We start from the raw sequence: 20,351 nt of genomic DNA on the forward strand, positions 1-20,351 counted from the left end.
CGGCGGGAAGCCGCAGCACAGAGGGCGATGACATCGAAGCATGTCGTCGGCCAACCAACAACGCAACACAACAGCACTGACTGCATCCGCCATACGAAGTACGCTATTGTCCAACGTGAGGGCCCGACCGTTGGACTTTTCAACCAGAAACGGGTCACAAAAGGTCGATGCGTAGTTCAGATTTTGGCAGGACGCTCGCTCGTCTCGTCGCGGCGGCGCCGGACGGACGGATCGCCATTTGACACGGTCCCCCACCGGGCCCGTCCATTGCAGCAGGAGTGCGTGCGTGCGTGCTGCAAAGCGGTAGGTAGGCAGCGTCTTCGATGCAAAGGGCCTCAAGCGTCATACAAATTACCACAGACCAAAAATAGTCTGTTGTTGGGCCCCCCCGCCTCCCGCTCTTGCTCCTGCTCCGGCCGCCTCCCGGACAAGACCGGACCGGAAACCCCCTGTGGGTCTTCCGGGGCGCCGGCCGGTTCGGTCCAGTGCAGTTTAGTCGACGGACTCGGTCCCGGCAACGGCCATTGCCCATGCTCGACGCCGCCCGGCTCGCACAACATCGAATGTCTTCACTTACTTGCCCCGCCCGCAACCAAATGCCATGTGCCAAAAACAAAAACGAAAAGGAAAAAAAAACACCTCGGCGCTCCTGCAAGAGACATGGACCTTCCCCCGTCGGTTTGGGGGCGGGCAAGAACATGCATGCTTCGGCGCTACTATGCACTAAACGCGACTTGACTTGACGGGATCGGGCAGCCGCGGGTACCTGTGCCGTTCGATCATCACAGTTGCCTCCCTCCCAACCCCCCACCACCCACCTCGTCTCTGAGACTCTCGCCTCACCTCACCTCACCTCGCTTCATTCAGCTCAGCTCTCCTCTCACCTCGTGTCTCACCCCCTCCGCTGACCGCCACCACCTACCTCGTATCGCCGGGTGCTTCCATATTCGCATTGCTGACCGCCGCCGCAAGCATCTCGTACATCTTCAATTCTCCAGCAGCAGGCGGCTGGTCCTCTTGCTGCTGCCATCTACGCATCTATCGCTAAATCAACTATTAAGGCGTTGCACATCTCCTCGCATCGCATCATCTTCACCTTCATCGCCATCACCACCATTGCCATCAGCATCACCATGCGCCACGCCTTCATCCTAGGCGGCCTCTCCGGCCTCGCCCTCGCCTCCTCCTCCTCCTCCTCCTCCCCCATCACACCCTCATCACCACCACACACCGATCCATTAAGCAGCGCCAGCGAGTTCAACTGGTCCTCCATCACGCCGTCCCGAAACCTCAGCTTCCACGCCTGCTACGGCGGCGACTTCCACTGCGCCCGCCTCGTCCTCCCCCTCGACTGGACAGCCGTCAACGCCTCGCACGACGACGACGACGACGACAACACCCGCGCCATCGCCCTCGCCATCATCAAGCTCCCCGCCACCGTCCCGCCCACCCACGCCGCCTACGCCGGCCCCCTCTTCACCAACCCCGGCGGGCCCGGCGGCTCCGGCGTCAGCTTCGTCCGCGCCTTCGGCCATCGCCTGCAGAGCATCGCCTCCATCCCCGGGCAGGCGCACTACGACATCATCTCCTTCGACCCCCGCGGCATGGCCAACAGCTGGCCCCGCGCCGACTGCTTCCCCGGCGATGGCAGTGACGGTCTCGTCACCCGCGATGCCATGCTCCTGCAGGCGCGCGGCAGCGGCGCCCTCGACTCGGGTCCCGGCGCCGTGCCCTTTCAGCTCGGCCTGCAGGAGGGCTTCGGCCAGCGTTGCCGCGACGCCGAGGAGAGCGGGCTCAACGGCGGGCAGATCATGGCGTACATGAGCACCCCGAGCGTAGCGCGCGACATGGTGGCGATGGTCGACAAGCTTGACGAGCTGCACAAGCGAGAGGTTGGGCGGGATGCTGCCGGCGACGGCGAGGATGATCGCCTCGAGCTCAAGAAGCGTCATGGAGCCGATGGTCACGATAACGACTACGATGACGTCCCGCGTCTGCAGTACGTGGGCTTCTCATACGGCACATTGCTCGGCAATTACTTTGCCTCTCTCTTCCCCGAGCGCATCGGCCGCCTCGTCCTCGACGGCGTGTGCGACGCCAACGACTATGCCTCCGGCCCCGTAAGTATCCCCGCCCCCCTTCTTCTTCTTCTTCTTCTTCTTTACCCAGCCCTTCCTTGAACCATAGAAGCCATGCTGATGCCATCTCTTCCCAGGGTTGGCTCACCAGCACACTCAACGCCGACGACATCGTCACCTCCTTCTTCTCCGGCTGCCACACCGCCGGCCCCTCCACCTGCGCCCTCTCCCGTCCCTCCGACTCGTCCGGCGAGTCCATCCGCGCCCGTCTGCACGATTTCATACAAAAGATGGACGACCGTCCCCTCGTTGTGCCCCTCCCTAGTGAAGGGAGCAGCAGCAGCAGCAGTAGCAGCAATGTAGCGGTCCTTACTGCGAACGACGTCCGGCGCGTCATGTCCAACGCCATCTACAAGCCCATTCAGCAGTTCCGGCCCCTCGCCTCTGCCCTCGACGGCCTCATGAGCGGCCGCAACGCCACCGCCTTCGCCGCCCTCGTCGCCGCCGCGTCCCTCGTCCCCCGCCTCCGCGACGCCTGCGCCTTCAACGGCTCCGACCCCTCCTCGCCGCAGTCCCTCGCCGTCGACCGCCGCGAGGCCGGCTCCTCGGTTCTCTGCGCTGACGGCGACGACGTCACCGCCAAGGACACGGCCTGGTGGCGCCGCTATGTCGCCGAGCAGGTCTCCCTCTCGTCCCTCATGGGCGCCTACTGGTCCACCATCCGATTCTCCTGCTCCGCCTGGCGCTTCCGCTCCAACTGGTCCTTCAAGGGGCCCTTCACCACCCCCGAGCCCGTCACCACCCCCGACGGCCGGCCCGTCAAGGGCAAGCCCGCCGCTCCCATCCTCTTCCTCTCCAACAGCCTCGACCCCGTCACGCCCCTCAGGTCCGCCCGCGCCATGGCTGCTGCCCACCCGGGCGCCCGCCTCGTTATCCAGGACGCCCTCGGCCACTGCGCCCTCGCCACCGCCGACAGCACCTGCACAAAGCGCCTCGTCGCCCACTATCTCGCCACCGGTAAGGTCCCGTCCGACGAAGAGACCGACTGCCGTGACACCACCTGCGGGCCTTGGGATGAAGGTTGCGAGCTCGACCACCTCAAGCAGTCGCTCGGCGCCTTTGGCCAGCCCGATCATGGAGACAGGCAGCATTACCCCTTGGGCATCTGAGGCATTTTCCAGCATACAAAAACCAGTCGCAGGAAACCTTCCAAGTTCCATAGATTTCATACCTAGCCAAGTCATGTCGTTTTCTCACAATGGGCCTTTGCTGTATCCGTTGTGTCGTCGATGGTCACACTGGTTGGCTGCTTGCCGGCCACAGCTTGCCGCTGATGCTTCACTCGCACCACGTGAACCTCGAGCCGCCGTCACTACAGGAACACTCCCCCAACAAAGTAGCGTTGCAAAGGAAAAGGCATCCTGTTGGCCGCCCACGACGCTCACTGGACCGCTCTACCAGCAGCCGTTGCACAACGAACACAAGTTGCGAGTAAAGCATCGCAGTGGCCACCCACTGTATTGCCAATCTAAGTGATGCACACGGGCTAGCTTCACTAACATTACACGATTTGCAGCGCCCACCATTAGGCTGCCTCCAAAAATGAGTTCAAATCAGTCAACAGAGCAAATCCACCAAAGCTGAGATCCTCCGCCAAGGAACCATCGCTCAGGCCGCAGACTCCCAGATGTACTCGTCGTCGAGGCGCTGAAGCCCTTCGGCCGTCCAGTGCCACACACCATGTCGAATAGCAGACTCGACAGTCTCACGCTTGACGCGGTGAGGAAGGGCACGACCACGGCAGCTGGCAGCCTCGCAGCTATTGTCGGTCCATCCAAACTTGAAGTCGTCACCCCACCAAGCACGCAAGTCCAGGCCCACGTGGAGACTTATCAAGACCGAAGTGATGTTGGTGTAGCCTTCAAACTCGACGGGGGTTAGAGCACAGCTGCTGCTGGGGAAGGTAGGACAAGCCGGGACGCGCTTCGTCTCAGACCACGCGATAGACTGCTCACTGAAGGAGCCCTCGTTGAAGGTGTAGGCCGAAACCTCAAACTCGCACCACTTCTCATTGCCTTGCGCCGCGCAACCGAGATCAGCGCCGAGAAAGTCAAACCGGAAGCAGGGGTTCGCGGAGTTAGGACCAACACCAATTTCTGCAACATCGGCGCCATGGGAGGTAGGAGAGCCGGAAAGGGAGGCAGGCACAAACTCGACGAGTTGGCCGCCAGAGGCAGGGGCAAATGACTCGGACGCTGGGGTAGAAGGAGGGGCCACAAGGAAACCTTCAGAGAACCAGATGTCACCTGAAGGATTGAACAACGGGCCAGGCTTGAGATTGTCAAACTACCCGGACTGTTAGCGGGATTTGAAGATCGCAAATAGGATATCCACTCACATCAACAGTGGTGTTCCCAATCTTGCCGCCAGATGGGCACATCCGCGACTCCCCGTGGCCTGGTCCGATGGACGCTGTAGGGACTGGAGTTGAAGAGGCGGGGAAAGACGAGGCAGTGGGAGCGCCCAGCACAGAAGTCAAACTGGCGGCCAACGACGTGTTCACTTCCAGTGAGCTTGTTGAATTTGCCCAGGCAGTATTCTGGGGCGATGGTGACGACCTATTCCGTGGTCAGCACAGTCCATCCCACAGGGGGCTAGTGCAAACTCACCTCACTTGGCGCCTCACTGCGTGCTCGTCAGGCACGGCGACGGTGACCAGTGTTGTGAAAGGGAAATTGATTGTGTACGTCGTAGTCTGCTCCGGAATGACATTGGTCCAGGTAGCAGTCTGCAGGGCCGTCGCGGCTGCACCAAACGAGAGCGGGCCGTAAGCTGCACCAGCCTGCGAGGGACCCCATCCGTACCCGTTGGGGACTTGGCCAGCTCCTGTAGGGGTACCAGCAGGGGCACCATTGCCTCCCGGAGCCGCACCGTCTTGTTGAGAGCCCCCGTATGAAGGAAGCGGAACTGTAGTAATCGGCGACAACACAGGAATGCCATTGGAGCGGGTGACGACTGTGTAGATTGTGTTGCCCGAGCCAGGAACGACGCCTGTAGGCAAACCATCAAGCCCCGAGACAGCGGCAGAGGGAGGAAAGACAGTCTGCGGGTTTGGCACATCCGAACCGTACGCATCAAGCGGGGGGGCACCAGACAGCACAGTACTCAATCCTGGGGCTTGGCCCGAGGGTGGAAGTGACAATCCAGCAGTGTTTGCAATAGGACCCGCGGTAGGATTGCCAGTGTCAGGAGCGGTTGGTGTCAAAACAATCGTCTGGACAACCGGCGTGGCAACTCCATTGGGACCAACAATGTCAACCGTGATGCAAGTCGTGACTGCATTGCCCGGCGTAGATGGAGGTATGCCTTGGGGAAGATCTGTGGGCATCTGCTGGGGGGCAATGGACGGAAATCCGACTGATGTGACGGTGGGTAGCGCCGGAACCCCAGGCGTGGAAGGAGTCAGCACAATTGTCTCGACCACAGGCGTGGCAACACCATTTGGTCCCAGGACGTCGACGGTGACAGCAGTTGTAATGAGATTCCCAGCAGTGACGGAGATGCCCTGGGGCAATCCGGATTGCTGTGGAGGGACGGCAGATGGGAAGCCTAGGCCGCTCGCCGTTGGAACTGCATCGCTGGCTGGCATGACCACGGTGGACTCAACAATGGTGGGGCGGCCATCAGGGCCGATGGCAGTGTATGTGATGCATGTCGTGATCCCGGGTTGACCTGCGTTGCCGGACTGCGGCAGGCCAGGAGAGCCATTAGACTGATTGGGGGCGCCAGTGAGGACTCCCCCGCCGACATCGGTGGAAACAGGCGTGGCAACAGGTCCAGGGACAACGTACGTCGTGTCCACAATGGTAGGGCGACCGTCGGTTCCAAGCACAGTGTACGTGGTGCAAGTGGTGACGCCAAGTAGGCCGCCAGGGCCCCCAGAGATAACGGGACCTGGGGAGCCGGGAACTGTCACCTGGATCGGTATGCCTCCTGAAGGTGTTCCAGGAGCCCCTGCCTGAGTGCTCTGGGCGCCAGGGAGCACCAAGGTTGATTCCACGACAGTAGGCTTGCCGTCCGCGCCGAGGATTGTGTAGCTGGTGCACGTTGTCACTGCGTTCCCATTGGGAAGGTTGCCGGTCTGCACAGGTACCGAGCCCGCCGTGGGCAGCGCACCGGATGCGGCCGTTGGGGGAGCATTCTGAGGTACAAGCCAGGAAGAATGGACAACAGTAGGGGTGCCATCTGTGCCGAGAACCGTGTACGTGGTGCAGGCAGTAGACATAACAGGGCCACCAACAGGAGGCGAGGGTTGGCTGTCCATCCCAGTGACAACAGGAGAGGAGGGGTAGATGACAGTAGAAGCGCCTTGAGGAACAGGGTTACCATTGATGTCAGTCGTGACGCCGGCCGCAGTAGAAATTGGCCGTCCTCCATTGGCGCCTTGAGAGTCACCAGCCGGCCACTCAAGGATCGTCGGGCGTCCATCGGGGCCGATCGTTGTGATACATGTCAGAGGCTCACCCTGGCCTGGGAGCTTCGTAGGGGCACCGCCGATGGTGAGCGTGTGCTCTGACAGAATGGTGATGGGCTTGGGACCGTCGGAGCCCGTGACCCATTGCACACTGCTGTCGGTGACGACAGTGTACCACGGGGAACCGCCATGTGGCACGTTGACAGTGGTTGCGACGGGGCCAGCGGATGCATCTGAACCGGCGATGCCGGAGGTGACAGTGGCTTGGTTCGGCCAGGGTGCGTCGGAGCCATCGTGGTAGCTGGCAGGAGAGTCACTGAGGTGAGCACCAGAAGGGGAGGAACCGTCTTGACCGGGAGAGCCAGAAGGGGATCCAGTTACAGGCCCGGAGTTGCCACCAGAGCCAGGGTCCTCTCCCGAGATGTCGATGGTGATGGTTGTGAAAGGAGAGGGGACAAGTTCCGTGGCTTGGGCAGAGTTGATGGGAGAAACCTGAATAGTCCGCGTGGCAAGCACAGTCGGGCCCGATCCAGAACCATCAGGCGATCCGCCGTCAGAACCAATGGGGCTGGTTGGGTGCACGGTGATGAAAACAGTGGTAGTGGCCTCCATGACACAGGTTGGACCGCTGAACGAGGCGTCGCGGGTGCCGACAGTATCGCCAGTATCGCCACCTGAGGGGGGAGAGCCGCCAGGGTTGCCATTGGGGTCTGCACCTGAGCCGCCATCGGGTGATCTTGAGGAAGCTGGTCAGCAAAGTGAGCATCGTGAGGGAGTAAGAAAGCTTGCCCGTAAGCCGGAGCCTGAGCAGTCACGCGATGGACGAGGCTGGTAGCCACCAGGGCCCCAAAAGACGTGATGGCACGCATCGTGACGAACGTCAGCCGAAGGCGCTGCGTTGGAGGTGAGGCTGGCGTGAATCACGACTCTGAAGACTGACAGCGAGAAACGATCAAGAAGTGAGAACAGGAGATGCCAATACGATGATTGCAAAACGAGTGACGAGAGAGAAACGAAAGTCAGAGATGGGGATGGGAGGGAGTTTTGGAGGGCGGAGGCCGCGTGGGAAAAGTAAGGCTGCCATGGCAGGAGAAACGGGCGAAGTTTGACTCTGTGAAAGGAGGCAGGAGCTCCTGCCGTCGATGCCGCGAAACAAGTCAGGTACTGCGGTGAGAAGGAAAACGAAGGAAGGAGCTCCTTTCGCATCCCGTCAGCAACGTGCGAACATGGCACTGTGCAGCAGAGGGAGCGCATGCAGCGAGAGCATCTCAACCGTGTGTTATTCATCGACGGACGGCAATATCCTACAGGTGTCAGAATATAACAGTCCATTCCCGAAAGTGAACCAAATCTGTTCGTCGTAACGGCAGCGTCTGCCAAAATTTGCTCAGAGGGCCGTCACGAGCAGTGTCGAGGCGGTATCGATGCAACCAGTGAAGCGCCAACTAGCCTTGGACAGTGGATCACATCAAATGCCTCCTTCCTCCAGCCCTAAGGCAGTAGCACTCATGGCGTGAGGTGACGTATCCGCCCTGGACGTCGGTGGGCTGAGGTGTACAGTCCCGAGTCCACTTCGAACGGGCGCACCTTCCCTACAACTGGGGGAATGCCAAATTCAGCAGGGCGACAGAATGATGAAAGAGACCTACAAGGTCACCAGCCAGATCAAAAGGGAAGGCCACTCCCTCAAGGCGTGGCGCAAAGCAGGTACCTGCGCAAATTCCGACCTGCCTTGCTTGGCTCACAGCCGCAAACAGGACGGCAGTGCTGCTGTCTGGTGTGGCGCGGCAAGAACAGCACAGCTCGCGATCAATGAGTCGTTGCGAGACGTAACGTTCTGGGACATCATGATTCGTGATTCATCTGACGGTCTTCGCATTGCATCCAAACGCGAGTCGTCGTTGCTCAGGCAGCAGCATCGGAGTACTGTGGTGGCGGCTGAGACGGCCCATCGTCATCGACAAAGTGCGGGTCGACGGCAGGCCTGCGGCCGCGATGCCTCTCGTCCTCCATGCGCGCCGCCCACATGGCCGACCCAGCTGTCGTGGTAAGAAGGAAAAAGAAGGACAGCACCGGGATCAGCTCGAGGATCATGGCGACGGTGCCGAAGAAGACGTAGTCCCAGGTAAGACTCCTTATCTCGCGCTTCTGCTCCTGCTTGGACAGGCCGCGCAGCTGGAACCAACGGTAGTGCGACAGTTTGCCGAGGCGCGTGCCCGTGATGACGATGAAGGCTGGCGTGCCGACGATGGGCACCACGTTGAGCGGGAGAAAGACGATGAGTTCGACAATCTGGATGATGCTCCACGGTGTGTATATGGCGGGCGACGTCGGCTTGCCGAGGCTCTTGACTGCATCGGGTGCGTCGTCAAAGAGAATGCGGTTGGGCGCGATGAGGTCCCTCAGGCCAAGCTTGAGGAAGGTGGCCTGCGCAACAAATGTTAGCCTCTGCCTCGCCTCCATCGACTACCTAGTACGCTTCAGGAGCACTGACATCAAACACGTCGACGCGGCACTCGTCGACAAAGAAGCCCTCGAACAGGCCCTGTATAATGACGAGGCCCTCGCCTAGAGTCAAGACCAAGGCGTTGACCCAGGCACCCCAACCCTGCCAGATGGCGAGGAAGGCATACTGGGGCAGGAAGGCGAAAGTGAAGAGCACGAGGTACACGAGGAACGAAATGAGCGACAACGGCAGCAGCCTGCTCATGAAAAGCGGCCAGAATTCCTTGTTTCGGAGGAAGTACCAAATGCCGCGCAGAGGGTAGGACGCGGCGAGGCCCGCGCGAGTGATGTACGAAACGGGCCGCGACGATCGTATTGAACGCGCATCGATGCTGACGGGGATGGTGCCGTCCATGTCGTCGACGGAGGGCATGGGCGGAGGGGATCGTGGGTGGTTGTCGAAGGGAGAAGAGGCGGCGTGCGTCGCGCTGGTGTTGGACATGGCACGACACGACGAGTGTCAGCGCAAGGCATGTGAATGCATCGTTGCGCGTCCCTGCCTGTCTCGGTGCGTCACCGCTCATTCATCAGGACCTCCCGCTGTATCTCTGCACCGTCCACTGCTAATAGAAAATGTGGGTCCATGAGGTGCAGGGTAGTCCACTGCGGTTGTCCCGAGAGGCCGTTGCTGTATGAACAACACTGCGACAGTACGCATCCTACGTTAAAATATTCTTAGCTTGTTTATAAAGTAAGAGAAGAGAGGTTGTTAAGTTGTTGGTGGTTTGTGTATCCGTTTTGGGGCCTCTGCGCGGCTGCGAGACGTGCCGACAGACACATACGATGATGTCACCACCTAAATCCTCCCCCCGCCCTCAAAGCCATCGTCAGCGGCGAGTGCGCCTTTCACGGCCACAAATTGACATGCGGCTGTACCCTCGACAAACCATGGCCTGACGTGAAGGATTCACCGCAAGTAACCGGAGCCACGAGGCAGTCCACACTCCTAGACGGCCAAGAAGACAATCGCGTCGTCGCACAATCCCAAACATACACACATAGCACTCGCTTTATCGCGAGCAGCCTCGCCCTCGCTTCACTTACACGCCGGCGGCCGGGCCCAAAGCCCCCCCTCATCCAACATGGCCACCGACAACGACGCTGCCGCCGCGACCTCCCTCCCCCCCCCGCCGCAAAACACCACAGGCAGCAAAACCATGGGCAGCGGCAACAACGGCGGCGGCAACAACCCCATCGTGCACTGCCAATGCGGCGCCATCTCCTTCCCCGTGTCCCGCCCGCAGCCCCTCGCCCTGTACTTCTGCCACTGCACCGAGTGCCGCCGGCAGTCGTCCTCGGCCTTTGGCGCCTCGGCCATCTACCCGGCGGCGGGCATGTGGCCGCTCCCGGCGGCGCAGGCGGCGCGTCTGGGCGTGTGGACGCGCACGTCGGACAGCGGCACGACGCTCGAGTGCTACTTCTGCAAGCGGTGCGGCGTGCGCATCCTGCACCGCCCGCTGCGCGCCGACGGCTCGCCAAAGCCCAACGTCACGGTCAAGGCTGGTTGCGTGAAGGGCCTGCGGCTCGAGGGCGCGACACATATCTGGGCCAAGTCGGCGGTCGTGGAGGTGCCGGACGGTGCGGCGTGGGAGGAGCCTGATGAGGATGTTGATGAGGAGAGGGAGTAGCAACAACAAGGTAGGAGAGCCACTTGATGCGGTACGGACCTGGATACTAACGTTAGTAGATGGGAAGGGGGACACTGCAATGGGATTGGGCCGTGAGTTGTTGCTGTTCTGTTGAGTCTCGCTCTGTTCTGCAACCTGGAGTTCACGGACGGATGGGGTTGGACTTCCTCAGGGAAGGTGAGAATCCCGCAAGGAAAGTGACGACTGGCAAAGGTCAAAAGCTTTGAATGTGGCACATACTCTCCTCCAACTTGAGGGGGACTGATTGATCTGGATTGCGGTTCTTTGTCGACGTATGTTGGAGTATCAGCCCCCGGGTCGCCGGGTCCCGGGCCGTGGCACGTGTGGACCCCGTTCCGCCCCGTAAAGCCGACGGGTCCACCACCGCGCGCCGACAGTGACTGCGGAACCCACTCCGGCACCCTCCTCGAAACGCCAGGCCGGCCAATTTCTCACATGCCCGAACACTCCCATACTCCTCCTTCAACTCCTGCTGCTGCCTCTGGTGGTCAGCAGGGGAACGAGTGGCAGACAAAGGCTTCTCGATTCTATTGTCCGCTTCTCATCTAGATGGTTGAAATCCACGGGAATATACTATCTGTATCGTGGGCGGTGTCGAGGCCAACGATATTCCAACGATAAAAGTTCCATTCCGACAAAAGAGTTCAAAGCCTGGCAGTGAACCGGCGGTAGTGGTGCTTGCTACCCACCGCCGTCCGTCTCGCGCCGACTCTATCCTGCCAGCCCTGCCAGGGCCTAGTTCGCCTCAATCGCCTTCATGAAGGCCCGGCTCTCGTTCCCCTGCGACACCTTGGCCAGTGGCACTAGGTGCGCGTCCTGAGCCTCGTCGCGCACGTGCCGGATGTACGCCTGCGCAACGGCCAACCACCGCGACTTCTCCTCGCGGCTCGCGCCGCTGCCCTCCCACACCCACACGGTGCGGCCCGCGTCGTCGAGCAGGAATACGTCGTCGCCGTCCAGGTCCGCCGTCGAGATGCGGCCCCCATCTTTGACCAGGTCGAACGACAGCTGGCCCGAAGCGTCGCTGAGGCGGAAGAGCCGTCTCGGCCGAGCGGGCGAGGAGGAGGCGGCTGTGGATGAGGCGGAGCGCGTGCCGGCAGAGGCGATGGGGCGCGGCTGCTTGAAGCCGCTCGTGGGCGTCTCGTCGGTGCCGCCGAGCAAAGTGACGACGCGGCGCGAGCGCGACTCGGCCTGCGCCACGACCTCAACGTCGACGTGCTTGGCGAGTGTCATGTCGTGTACGACCTGTGCGGCCTTTGCCTTCTCCATGGGGTTGCAGCCCACGCCCTGCCACACCCAGATCTTGCTCTCGCCCGTGTCCAACACGAAGACGTCGCCGTCATCGAGGCTCTCCCACGTGGGGGCCACCTCGTGCACCACGACGCTGGGTGCGGCGCCGGGGCGAAACACGCGCAGCAACGTCCTGATGGGCTCCTTTGCATTCTCGCCATCCTGCTCGACGTGCCGGAACCCAGACCGCACGCCGCCCCTGCGGATAGACACGCGCGGGAACAGCGCCAGGAACTCGTTCGACGGGCTGCTCTGCACCTCACGGTGCTGCGTCGCCGCGCCATGCAGGAACTCGTCCAGCTCGACCGTCTTGTACGCCGCGGTGCCGGCCTCGTCCTGCGTCGTGTGCGCGCCAAGCCAGAAGAAGATGTCGTGGCCGAGTTTACTGCTATCGGCACTGCCGACTCGGTACGAGTGCAGGACGATGTAGCTGTCGCCGTCGTAGAACTCGCCGTGGCGCGCCTGGGGCCACGGCACGACCTGGAAGTCTTCGATGCGCCACACGCGAAGGCCCGGACGGGCGCCGACATGGCCGTCGTTCCATGCGGGCTCGGTGGCGGCCGACTTGTGCTTGACGCGATGGTCGATGTCGCTGCCGATGAGCTCGACATTGGAGTCCTTGATGTCGTACTCTTTGGGGTGGACGAGGCCCTGGTGGGGAGCCATCGTGTGTGAAGCGGGGGTGGACGCTGAGCGGGGAAACGAAGAAGGAAGAACGAGCGTAGCGGGAGAGCGGTGGAATCCAAGGCCAGGAGTTGAGCAGTTGTTCGCTGGGGGAATTGGATGAAGGATGAATGCCTCGAGTCGGGACACGGGGGGGTTACCTGACCGCCGTTGGATGATGATGCCCCGCGATACAGGTCCCTGGGCTTGCGGGCGCCGACGTCACAGGGGAAGCGGGGCAGGCTCAAGTCCTACCTCGATCAGGGGACCGAGCCCCATCGACGCCAGGAGGAGGAGTCGCCCAGGGTCCATCTACACCTTGGATACTTCATACCTCTGGTTAGTATTGTGCGTAGATAGGTATTAGATAGGTACCTTAGTAGCCGTGCCGGTGCTGGAGTGGGCTGCTACCTGGGACGCCGCCCGGCCTGCCGAACAGCCGCCTGAGCCCCTCAAGGCGGTACCCTAGGGCCCGGCGTCAGTCCGTCGCGGTGCTTTAGATCCTATCCAAGACTTCAAGCGCTCCACCCTGTTCTTGCACGCTGACATGGCCCAGACTTCACCGTACGTAGATAGCGAGAATTCGCGGTAATGAGCCTTGTTTTCAACAGCCATCTTGGCCCCTGGACTGTTCTGACGGCCCTCGTCGACCTACTGCGGCTACCGCCCCAGGTTGTTCACGACACTGCCCACCATGACGGCCACCTCGCGGTCCCAGTTCGCCTCGCCCGTCTTCCCCTTGCCCTTGCCCGTCGACAACGCGCCCGGCCGCTGGCAGCCCTTGACGACGGCCAGCCGGATCGCGTCGCCGACATTCCCCTTGTTCGTCTTGAGCGTGCGGGCGACGACACCTCCGCGACTGACAATGTCTTGCACACGCGTCGCCAGGCTGCCCGCCATGGTGCGCCAAAAGTACGACGCGAGCGAGCCTGTCTCAAGATATGACAGCAGCGGCTGGAGGAGGTTGCCGCCACTCGTCGCCTGCTTCTGCGCCGTGCCCGTCGACGGTGGCGGTGGCGGGAACGGGAGGAGTGGGTGAGCGGGCGGCTTGGTCGACTCGAGTACGACCTCGAGACCGACGATGCCCTGACATTTGGACGTGACCTCTGCGAGCGCACGGTCGAGTGACGACAACTGGCCCAGCGAGCGCGACAGGGACGTGATGCTCGTCTGCAGGGCTGAGCGAATGTACCGCTCTAGCGCCTCGAGGAGGAGCCGCGGCGTCCAGCTGTCGGCCTTGACGCCCAGCGTTGGAGATAGGAGGTAGAGCGCCGTCAGTGCTGGCTCCAGTTTGGCCCTGGCCTCCTCGCCTTGCGCAAACGTCGTGCTGCCGACGACGGCAAATTCGCGGACGACGCGGTCGGCTGTTTCCCGGACAGAGCGCTCTATGGGAGTGATGACGCTGTCTTGCAGCGCGCGGATGGCGTCGACGCGGTTTAGGCCGTGGCCTTCCTCGCCCGGGGCCTTGCTGTCGAGGACTTCGCGTAGAGAGAGAATCGTGTATGAGCATCGAACGAGCGCGCCGAGGTCCTCGCGGGACGCCGGCCCGCTGCTGAGTTCCGAGTGCTGCAGCTGGAGCTGTCTTCCAAGCTGAAGACAGCGGCCGACGGAGCGGCCGAGGCGCAGCGTCTCCCACAAGCGGAGGGCGACATGGCGCACCTCGTCGGCCTCGGCATGTTTGTCAATGACCTCCTTCTCGAGCTGCCTGTAGCTGTCGTTGAGCGTCTTGATCTGGGTGTCGAGCTCGGCGATGATGCGCTTGCTGGCGGCGGTTTGGGTCTGGGTGTGCTGTAGCAGGGGCACGGCGGAGCGGGTGGCGAGGAGGTCGATGTGGGAATCGACCTCTTGGGCGTCGAAGAGGACGCGGGAGAGAGGCGTTGAGAGGTCGAGAGGTATGTCGTTGGGGTTGTTTGTGGCGACGACGAGCGAGTTGGCAAAGGTGGCGGGGCTGAAGTCGGGGGCGAGGAAGGTCTCGTAGTCGATGTACGACGGCTCGTCGGGGTTTGTTTCGTTGGCCATGGCGGCGACGATGGACAAGCTTCAGCCCGTCCGGAAAGGCGGAGGATGAGGAGGAGGAGGCTATCTAGAGCTTTGCTGATGGGGCCGGACCGTAGAGGACAGCCGCGCTCTCCCGCCTCCCCGCGACGTGCGGCCGCCGCGAGTGATGACGAGATGCAGCAGCCTCGTCGTTTGCGCACCACAGTTGCGCAATTGGACGTTTCGCGGAAGATGCGGTGCGCGCAGGTCAGTCTGCCGAGGTCTCGCGTCGCGTCGAGTCAAGTCAAGTCAAGTTGAACCGAGCCGTGGCCCGACAGTGGATCAATCGCTGGCGCCGCAAACTGTCGAATCCGACAAACGCGAGTCGTCGTTTCGGCGGGCCACCCACCTGCCTGCCCGCCTGCCAGATCTACTACAGTGGTTCGCCGCCACTGTGCTGTAAGTGTATGAGTGCCTTGCTAGAGGTACCTACCTAGTAGCCTGTCGGCTGTGCCGGGGCCGATTCCGCTGGTGTCAAACGTTAGGGCGCCCCCAAGGCAGTCCAATGTGCCGCTGGTGCGGCACGGGTACCTCCCCGCCAAAATTGCCGCAGAAGTCGGGCGCGCGATGATGCAGTCCTCCGTCACTGCCTGCTGGTGGTCCTGGTGGAATCCCCGCCAGACCGCCCGGGCTAGGGATTTCTCGGCCGCGTTGCTAAAGTCGTCTGCCTGTGCGGGCTTGGCAGTCAGCACTGTAACGCTGGGCGACTCTTGCTGGCTACATAACAGTGCCAAATGGTCCATGCACGGGTCTGGGACTTCCGTGGACGCCAGTGTCGGCGCGCGGCAGGCTCGGTCGCTGGCGCATCCGTCCATCGCCGTGCCTTCCGCTCCAATCCCCGTCCATCCACAATCCGTCCATTCGTCGCGTCCGTCTACGGCCTGGCGCATCCTACAAGCTTTTCTCTCCGTCGCCTTTTTTGTTCCTGTTCCTGTTCCTGTCCCCGTTCCCGTCGTGCCGCCTCGTCCTCGTCGTCTTCGTCGTTGCTGCTGCATTGCGTCGCCGGCAATGCGTCCCGGGACCATCTGAGATTGGAACCCGTATCCCAGCACCGACCGTCATTAGTATCGATTGTTGTTCGCGGCGTCGCTCCGGCACCCGGCTTCACTGAGAAGCCCGCCGCCTCCGGCTACCCCTCGAGGGGCCTCCTCCGTCCTGCCCGCCTCTCGCCCGCTTCCCGACAGCAAAGAACGCACGCACGCGCCCGCTGTCTGGCCCTCGCCGTTCACCATGGGCATCAAGTATGACATATTCGACGCCCGCGACCTGCTCGCATACCCCGGCGGCGACAACGACACCGATACCGTCCTCGGCGGCGTCCACTTCAACCTCACGACCCTCAAGCACTGGAACTACACCCTCTACGAGAACCGCACCCTATCCAACGAGTCCAATTGCTGGCTGGTCTTCGAGCCTTACGAACCCAAGCTGCTGCGCCAGAATGGCAGCTTCGTCAACGCCACCTCGTGCTATAGCGCCATCGAGAATATCAGCACCCGCGGCTACACCGGCATAGGCTTCGCTGTCGCCTATGGCTTCGGCCTCGTCCTGACCATCACCGTCCTCGCAAAACATGGCGCCCTCTACCTCCCCAAAGAGCGCCGCTTCTACCCCATCGGCCGCCGCTGGCAGTGGTACTGGGCCTGCTTCACTTGCGCCTGCGCCCTCGTCAGCCTCTTCCTCAACATTGACGTCGACCGATACTACCTGCCCGATCTGCCCATCGTCGTCAATGTTTTTTTCTGGTTCCTCATCTGCCAGGGCACCCTGTGTCTGACCTGGGAAGCCGTGAGACATTGGGGCAGCTGGCTCGAACGCCAGTATGTCGATCCAAATCCATTTGTCTACCGCGACGGCGACCGGAGATGGCAGATTGAGTTCTTCATCCCTCTGTGGTTTTATTTCTGGGTCTGGATGGTACGCTACCCAACCTCTTCGTTGCTTCCGCACAGTCCCCCGCATATATAACTGACAGACAATCCTGTTAGAACTTCTTCCTCGTCGTCCCGCGCAGCTGGAACTTTGCCAAGTACCAGCGGTCCGTCGCTCAAACAGCAGAGTATGCCATACCCGCGGCCACCGGCGCCCGCTTCAAGGCCGGCGCCTTTTGTCTCATCATCGCCTGGCTCACCATTTTGTTCTCGCTCCGCCACTCCATCAAACACTACAAGGCGCGCAACCGCGGCCTCGTCAACCGTACCCGGGGCCTGCTTCAGGCTGTGCCGCTGCGCTTCTGGCTCATCATTCCGCTCACGGCCGCCCTCATCGCCTATCAGGTCTTCATGTCCTTTGAGTGGAAGTACTCGCTCATCCGAATTGGCGGCGTCGTGCCAGTTCAGTTTGCCTGGGGCTACGGGCCCTCGGTTCTCATCGTCTACATTCAGGTGCTGTTCGGATACATCAACCCCAACGAGGACAAGGAGCTCATCCGCCAACGCCGCGAGCGCGGCGAGATGATCAATCGCGAGCTCGGCATCGTCAAGCGCCCTGCCTGGTGGCGTCGCGTTCGCGGCGACCATCTACACTCGCTGCGCGACAAAATCATGCGCAACGTCAATGAGGTCGGCGGCGAGCGCGGCACCGGCCGCAGAGCCGAGGACGACATGGAGCGCTACGCCCGCCTGGAAGCACAAGGCGCTGCCATCAACGACGACGGCATCGAGCTCGACAACATGCACGACGGCTCCGGCAACAACCCGCGCGTCGACCGCGCCGGCGCGAGGACCATCTCCACGACGTCGGACCACACCGTGTCAACCCCGTACGCGGGCAAGAACGATCGCCGCCACGCCGAGCGCATCATGCAGTCCGCCGCCGGCGTGCTGTTCCCCAACGACGCCGAGCGCCAGCGCCAGCAGCGCGCCGCCTTCCTCATGGAGGACGGCCCGCCGCCCCCGCCACCCTACACGGACAGCGAGAGGCGCGAGTCGGGCGCCGGCCACCCCGTCGCCGCGCAGAGGACGAACAGCACCTCGACGACGCACTCCATCGAGGGTCAGCCCCAGCAGGTGCGCAGTATGCTTGATATATGAGGTGACTGGCTTGTGCGAGGGGCCATGGGGCCATCTCCTCCCAATCTGATGCCCCGGGGCCTGGTCATCGTACGAAGTAGACGACGGGTACATAAGACGTGCCCAATCACAGTCGTGCTGTGGGACAAGGAGGGGGACGAGGAGTATAGTAGAGTACAAGGGGCGTCTGGGCGAGCATTGGGGGCGTTTCTTGACAATCTTTTGGCATATATCACTGGGCCGGGAGGAATACCGATACCATGTACGGAAATGTCTGCATGAATGCACCTCTACCACCACCATCATCACTTGGAGCACGGCCGGCAGCATGGGTTATCTGTTTCTCTCTTTTCTTGTCTTGGGCATATCCGAGTTGAAGGGTACCACTGCTGCCTTACTGGACACGACACGGAACGCACGCTTCTTTCGCCTTGCCTGCATATACAGCTACATAGCCCCCTATAGGCTGACCGAGAGATTTTCCGTTCTTTTTCTTACCCATGAAGCTGCCTATTCGTGCTTACCTAGACTTTCGGGCGTCTCCCCGTATGTTGTGGTAGGCTGGGAGGCGGGGCTTTTTGCATGTCACTGAGAGTGGCTCTTGGTGGGCGTCCCCATGTCCCGATGCGGACCTACTTATATGCATGGACGATGGGATGGTGGATGCATCTTGACCAGGCCAAAAGGGAGGAGAAGAAGAAGAAGATGATGATGATGACACTGGCGCTACGATTTGAGGATGAAATACTGCAGGGCAGCACGGCACAGCTGCCGCCGCCTGACGCACAAGGGCCTAGAGCATCTCTGGCAGCCTGGTACAGTATACGTACCAACGTTACTTCGGGGTATACCCAGAATCTCACACCCTATGATAGTATACAAGGTACAGTACCTAAGGTAGGTAGAGGTGGTATAAGTACCGGGTTGAGTTGGCATATAGCAAGACGCCTTGGCGAGTGCACCAATGACCAGTCGTGAGATCATCATGAGATGCATCGACGCCCCGTCCGCGAGGATGGAGCGCGCACCTTCACTAATGCAAGGGACCAGTGGCAAAGATTTTGCCCGCAACCCAACAGCGTCAGTCGCAACCTCGAGGGGGGCCCGTGGGCATCCGGGCGTCACACGTGCGGGACTGTCCTGCGCCGTATGCCGCGCCTGTGCTGCAACGCGCTGTGCTGCAAGGACGGGAGTGATAATGTGAGTGCTGTACTGTGCTGTACTGTACAGCGCGGCACGCGTGCGAGATTCCCACACGGATACCCGCCCGCAAGCACAGTGCCCGTCCACCGACATCTCATCCATTTTCATCCCACCCTCGCCGTGGATACGCATGGACCCTGCCGCAGGTAGGGACTCAAGAGACACACCTACCGAGCACGGCAGAGCCCGAATCAAGGTCCAAATGGCAACCGCCCTTCTTCGTGGCCAGGCAAGGGGTCCTTGACGAGCCACAATGGGAAATCCCGGACTCGCTCTCGACACCCCATGGAATGACCACCAAAGTTCACCATCAGACGCCAGGCGGATGAGGGTCCCCATGCGTGAGACACAACGGGCATGTGACGAATGATGGACCCTGGAAACGGGCCGACGATGGCCCTTTGCGCGCCGTGGAGCCGCGACCCCGACGACTCCGTATGCTTGGGACGTATTATCCATGTTTGTTGGCTGCTGGTCCGGGGCCGCGGGCGTGGGTGTTGGGACGTCTGGCGGGCAGTACATACAGTCCTTTCATGAAAGTTATCGTCTCAACCCTGCGATGGCCAACGGTTGCAAGCCCGCGGTCAGAATCCATCGTGAACGATGATGCGCAAGCCGTGCGGCGGCGGCAACTGGCGGTGAGGACATAGACAATCGACACGACCCCGGCGCGGGACGTGCCTATGAGCCGTCCGTCGGGAGAGTGCTGTGTTGGGAGCGATGCGGCCTCTGCACTGATATGTACCGGCCGTTGGTGATGGCCGTCGTCAACGATGAACCTGCTGACCAGAGTATCGGAGCCAACGAGCCAGACGGCGCACGTTCCTTGCACGCGCATGTTGGCAAAGCAAGACCGGGGTTGCCTTGCGTCTCCGCCATGATGCAGTGACCAAGCCATGCCATGCAATGGATGCATTCTGTCTGCTCATGCTCGACGTGGCCAGTGGCGAAACGGCGTCTTGCTTGCCAAGGCCGGCGGCAGGGATACGCCACTTGGCGCCCTTGCGCCGCATACACCGGGTTCTGCTCCTGATGGCAACTCTGGATGCTTCATTAGGGTGTTATAATGCGCTGCACTGTGCAGTCTTTCCGTGGCCCTGATGCAGAGGTCAGCCCGTCAGCCCGTCGGGTCATGCAGGTGTCGAAGCATGGCATTCGGCGCCTCGCTCAAGGAAGGGTTTTGCATCAGCCGCCGGCTCCTTCTCCCGTTCCGATGCCGCGTCAGGGGCAGATCCGTCATCGGCACATGGGACTGTCAGGCGGAAATGCTCTGTGGCGACAAGAGAGAGAGAGAGAGAGAGTAAGAGAGAGAGGGTTTGCCTAAGCCGCTGCTACCTTGTGCAACTGCCCGTCACGAGCTGGACCAGCCCGTGTCCGTCCGTGAAAGGAGTGCAAGGCGTTGTGCAACGGGAAACGTGCCTTGCAGTTTGCTCACCGACGC

The 20,351-nt window shown here is 61.5% G+C and overlaps 7 protein-coding genes across 7 annotated transcripts; 3 read left to right on the forward strand and 4 right to left on the reverse strand.

Moving 5' to 3' along the window:
• The first annotated feature begins 847 nt into the window (after positions 1-847).
• On the forward strand, positions 848-3,334 carry JDV02_002973 (uncharacterized protein). The gene is made up of 2 exons (XM_047984056.1): positions 848-2,120; positions 2,216-3,334. Exons 1-2 carry the CDS (start codon positions 1,134-1,136, stop codon positions 3,245-3,247), a joined length of 2,019 nt encoding a protein of 672 aa, XP_047840028.1. The 5' UTR covers positions 848-1,133; the 3' UTR covers positions 3,248-3,334.
• Positions 3,335-3,746: 412 nt separating this feature from the next.
• JDV02_002974 (uncharacterized protein) lies at positions 3,747-7,421 on the reverse strand (the record flags this gene model as incomplete). The annotated part of the gene is made up of 4 exons (XM_047984057.1): positions 3,747-4,424; positions 4,477-4,696; positions 4,748-7,288; positions 7,342-7,421. 4 exons carry the CDS (start codon positions 7,419-7,421, stop codon positions 3,747-3,749), a joined length of 3,519 nt encoding a protein of 1,172 aa, XP_047840029.1.
• A 1,036-nt stretch (positions 7,422-8,457) lies between these two features.
• On the reverse strand, positions 8,458-9,499 carry JDV02_002975 (uncharacterized protein; the record flags this gene model as incomplete). Its single annotated transcript, XM_047984058.1, has 2 exons — positions 8,458-8,979; positions 9,047-9,499. 2 exons carry the CDS (start codon positions 9,497-9,499, stop codon positions 8,458-8,460), a joined length of 975 nt encoding a protein of 324 aa, XP_047840030.1.
• Positions 9,500-10,139: 640 nt separating this feature from the next.
• Positions 10,140-10,685, forward strand: JDV02_002976 (uncharacterized protein; the record flags this gene model as incomplete). Its single annotated transcript, XM_047984059.1, has 1 exon — positions 10,140-10,685. The coding sequence occupies one exon, from the start codon at positions 10,140-10,142 to the stop codon at positions 10,683-10,685; it is 546 nt and encodes a 181-aa protein (XP_047840031.1).
• Positions 10,686-11,441: 756 nt separating this feature from the next.
• Positions 11,442-12,662, reverse strand: JDV02_002977 (uncharacterized protein; the record flags this gene model as incomplete). The annotated part of the gene is made up of 1 exon (XM_047984060.1): positions 11,442-12,662. The coding sequence occupies one exon, from the start codon at positions 12,660-12,662 to the stop codon at positions 11,442-11,444; it is 1,221 nt and encodes a 406-aa protein (XP_047840032.1).
• A 657-nt stretch (positions 12,663-13,319) lies between these two features.
• On the reverse strand, positions 13,320-14,678 carry COG5 (Conserved oligomeric Golgi complex subunit; the record flags this gene model as incomplete). The annotated part of the gene is made up of 1 exon (XM_047984061.1): positions 13,320-14,678. One exon carries the CDS (start codon positions 14,676-14,678, stop codon positions 13,320-13,322), a length of 1,359 nt encoding a protein of 452 aa, XP_047840033.1.
• Positions 14,679-15,584: 906 nt separating this feature from the next.
• JDV02_002979 (uncharacterized protein) lies at positions 15,585-19,414 on the forward strand. The gene is made up of 2 exons (XM_047984062.1): positions 15,585-16,613; positions 16,685-19,414. The coding sequence occupies exons 1-2, from the start codon at positions 15,927-15,929 to the stop codon at positions 17,726-17,728; spliced, it is 1,731 nt and encodes a 576-aa protein (XP_047840034.1). The 5' UTR covers positions 15,585-15,926; the 3' UTR covers positions 17,729-19,414.
• The last annotated feature ends 937 nt before the right edge of the window (positions 19,415-20,351 follow it).

This window comes from Purpureocillium takamizusanense, chromosome 2 (assembly GCF_022605165.1).
Source record: "Purpureocillium takamizusanense chromosome 2, complete sequence".
Taxonomy (NCBI): Eukaryota; Fungi; Ascomycota; class Sordariomycetes; order Hypocreales; family Ophiocordycipitaceae; genus Purpureocillium; species Purpureocillium takamizusanense.

What these genes read in the sequence shown, in the direction of transcription:
- JDV02_002979 (XM_047984062.1), top strand. Translation starts at nt 15,927, where the DNA reads ATGGGCATCAAGTATGACATATTCGACGCCCGCGACCTGCTCGCATAC. An exon ending in TTTATTTCTGGGTCTGGATG is followed by an intron (nt 16,614 to 16,684) that starts GTACGCTACCCA and finishes CAATCCTGTTAG; the next exon opens with AACTTCTTCCTCGTCGTCCC.
- JDV02_002973 (XM_047984056.1), top strand. Translation starts at nt 1,134, where the DNA reads ATGCGCCACGCCTTCATCCTAGGCGGCCTCTCCGGCCTCGCCCTCGCC. An exon ending in ACGACTATGCCTCCGGCCCC is followed by an intron (nt 2,121 to 2,215) that starts GTAAGTATCCCC and finishes ATCTCTTCCCAG; the next exon opens with GGTTGGCTCACCAGCACACT.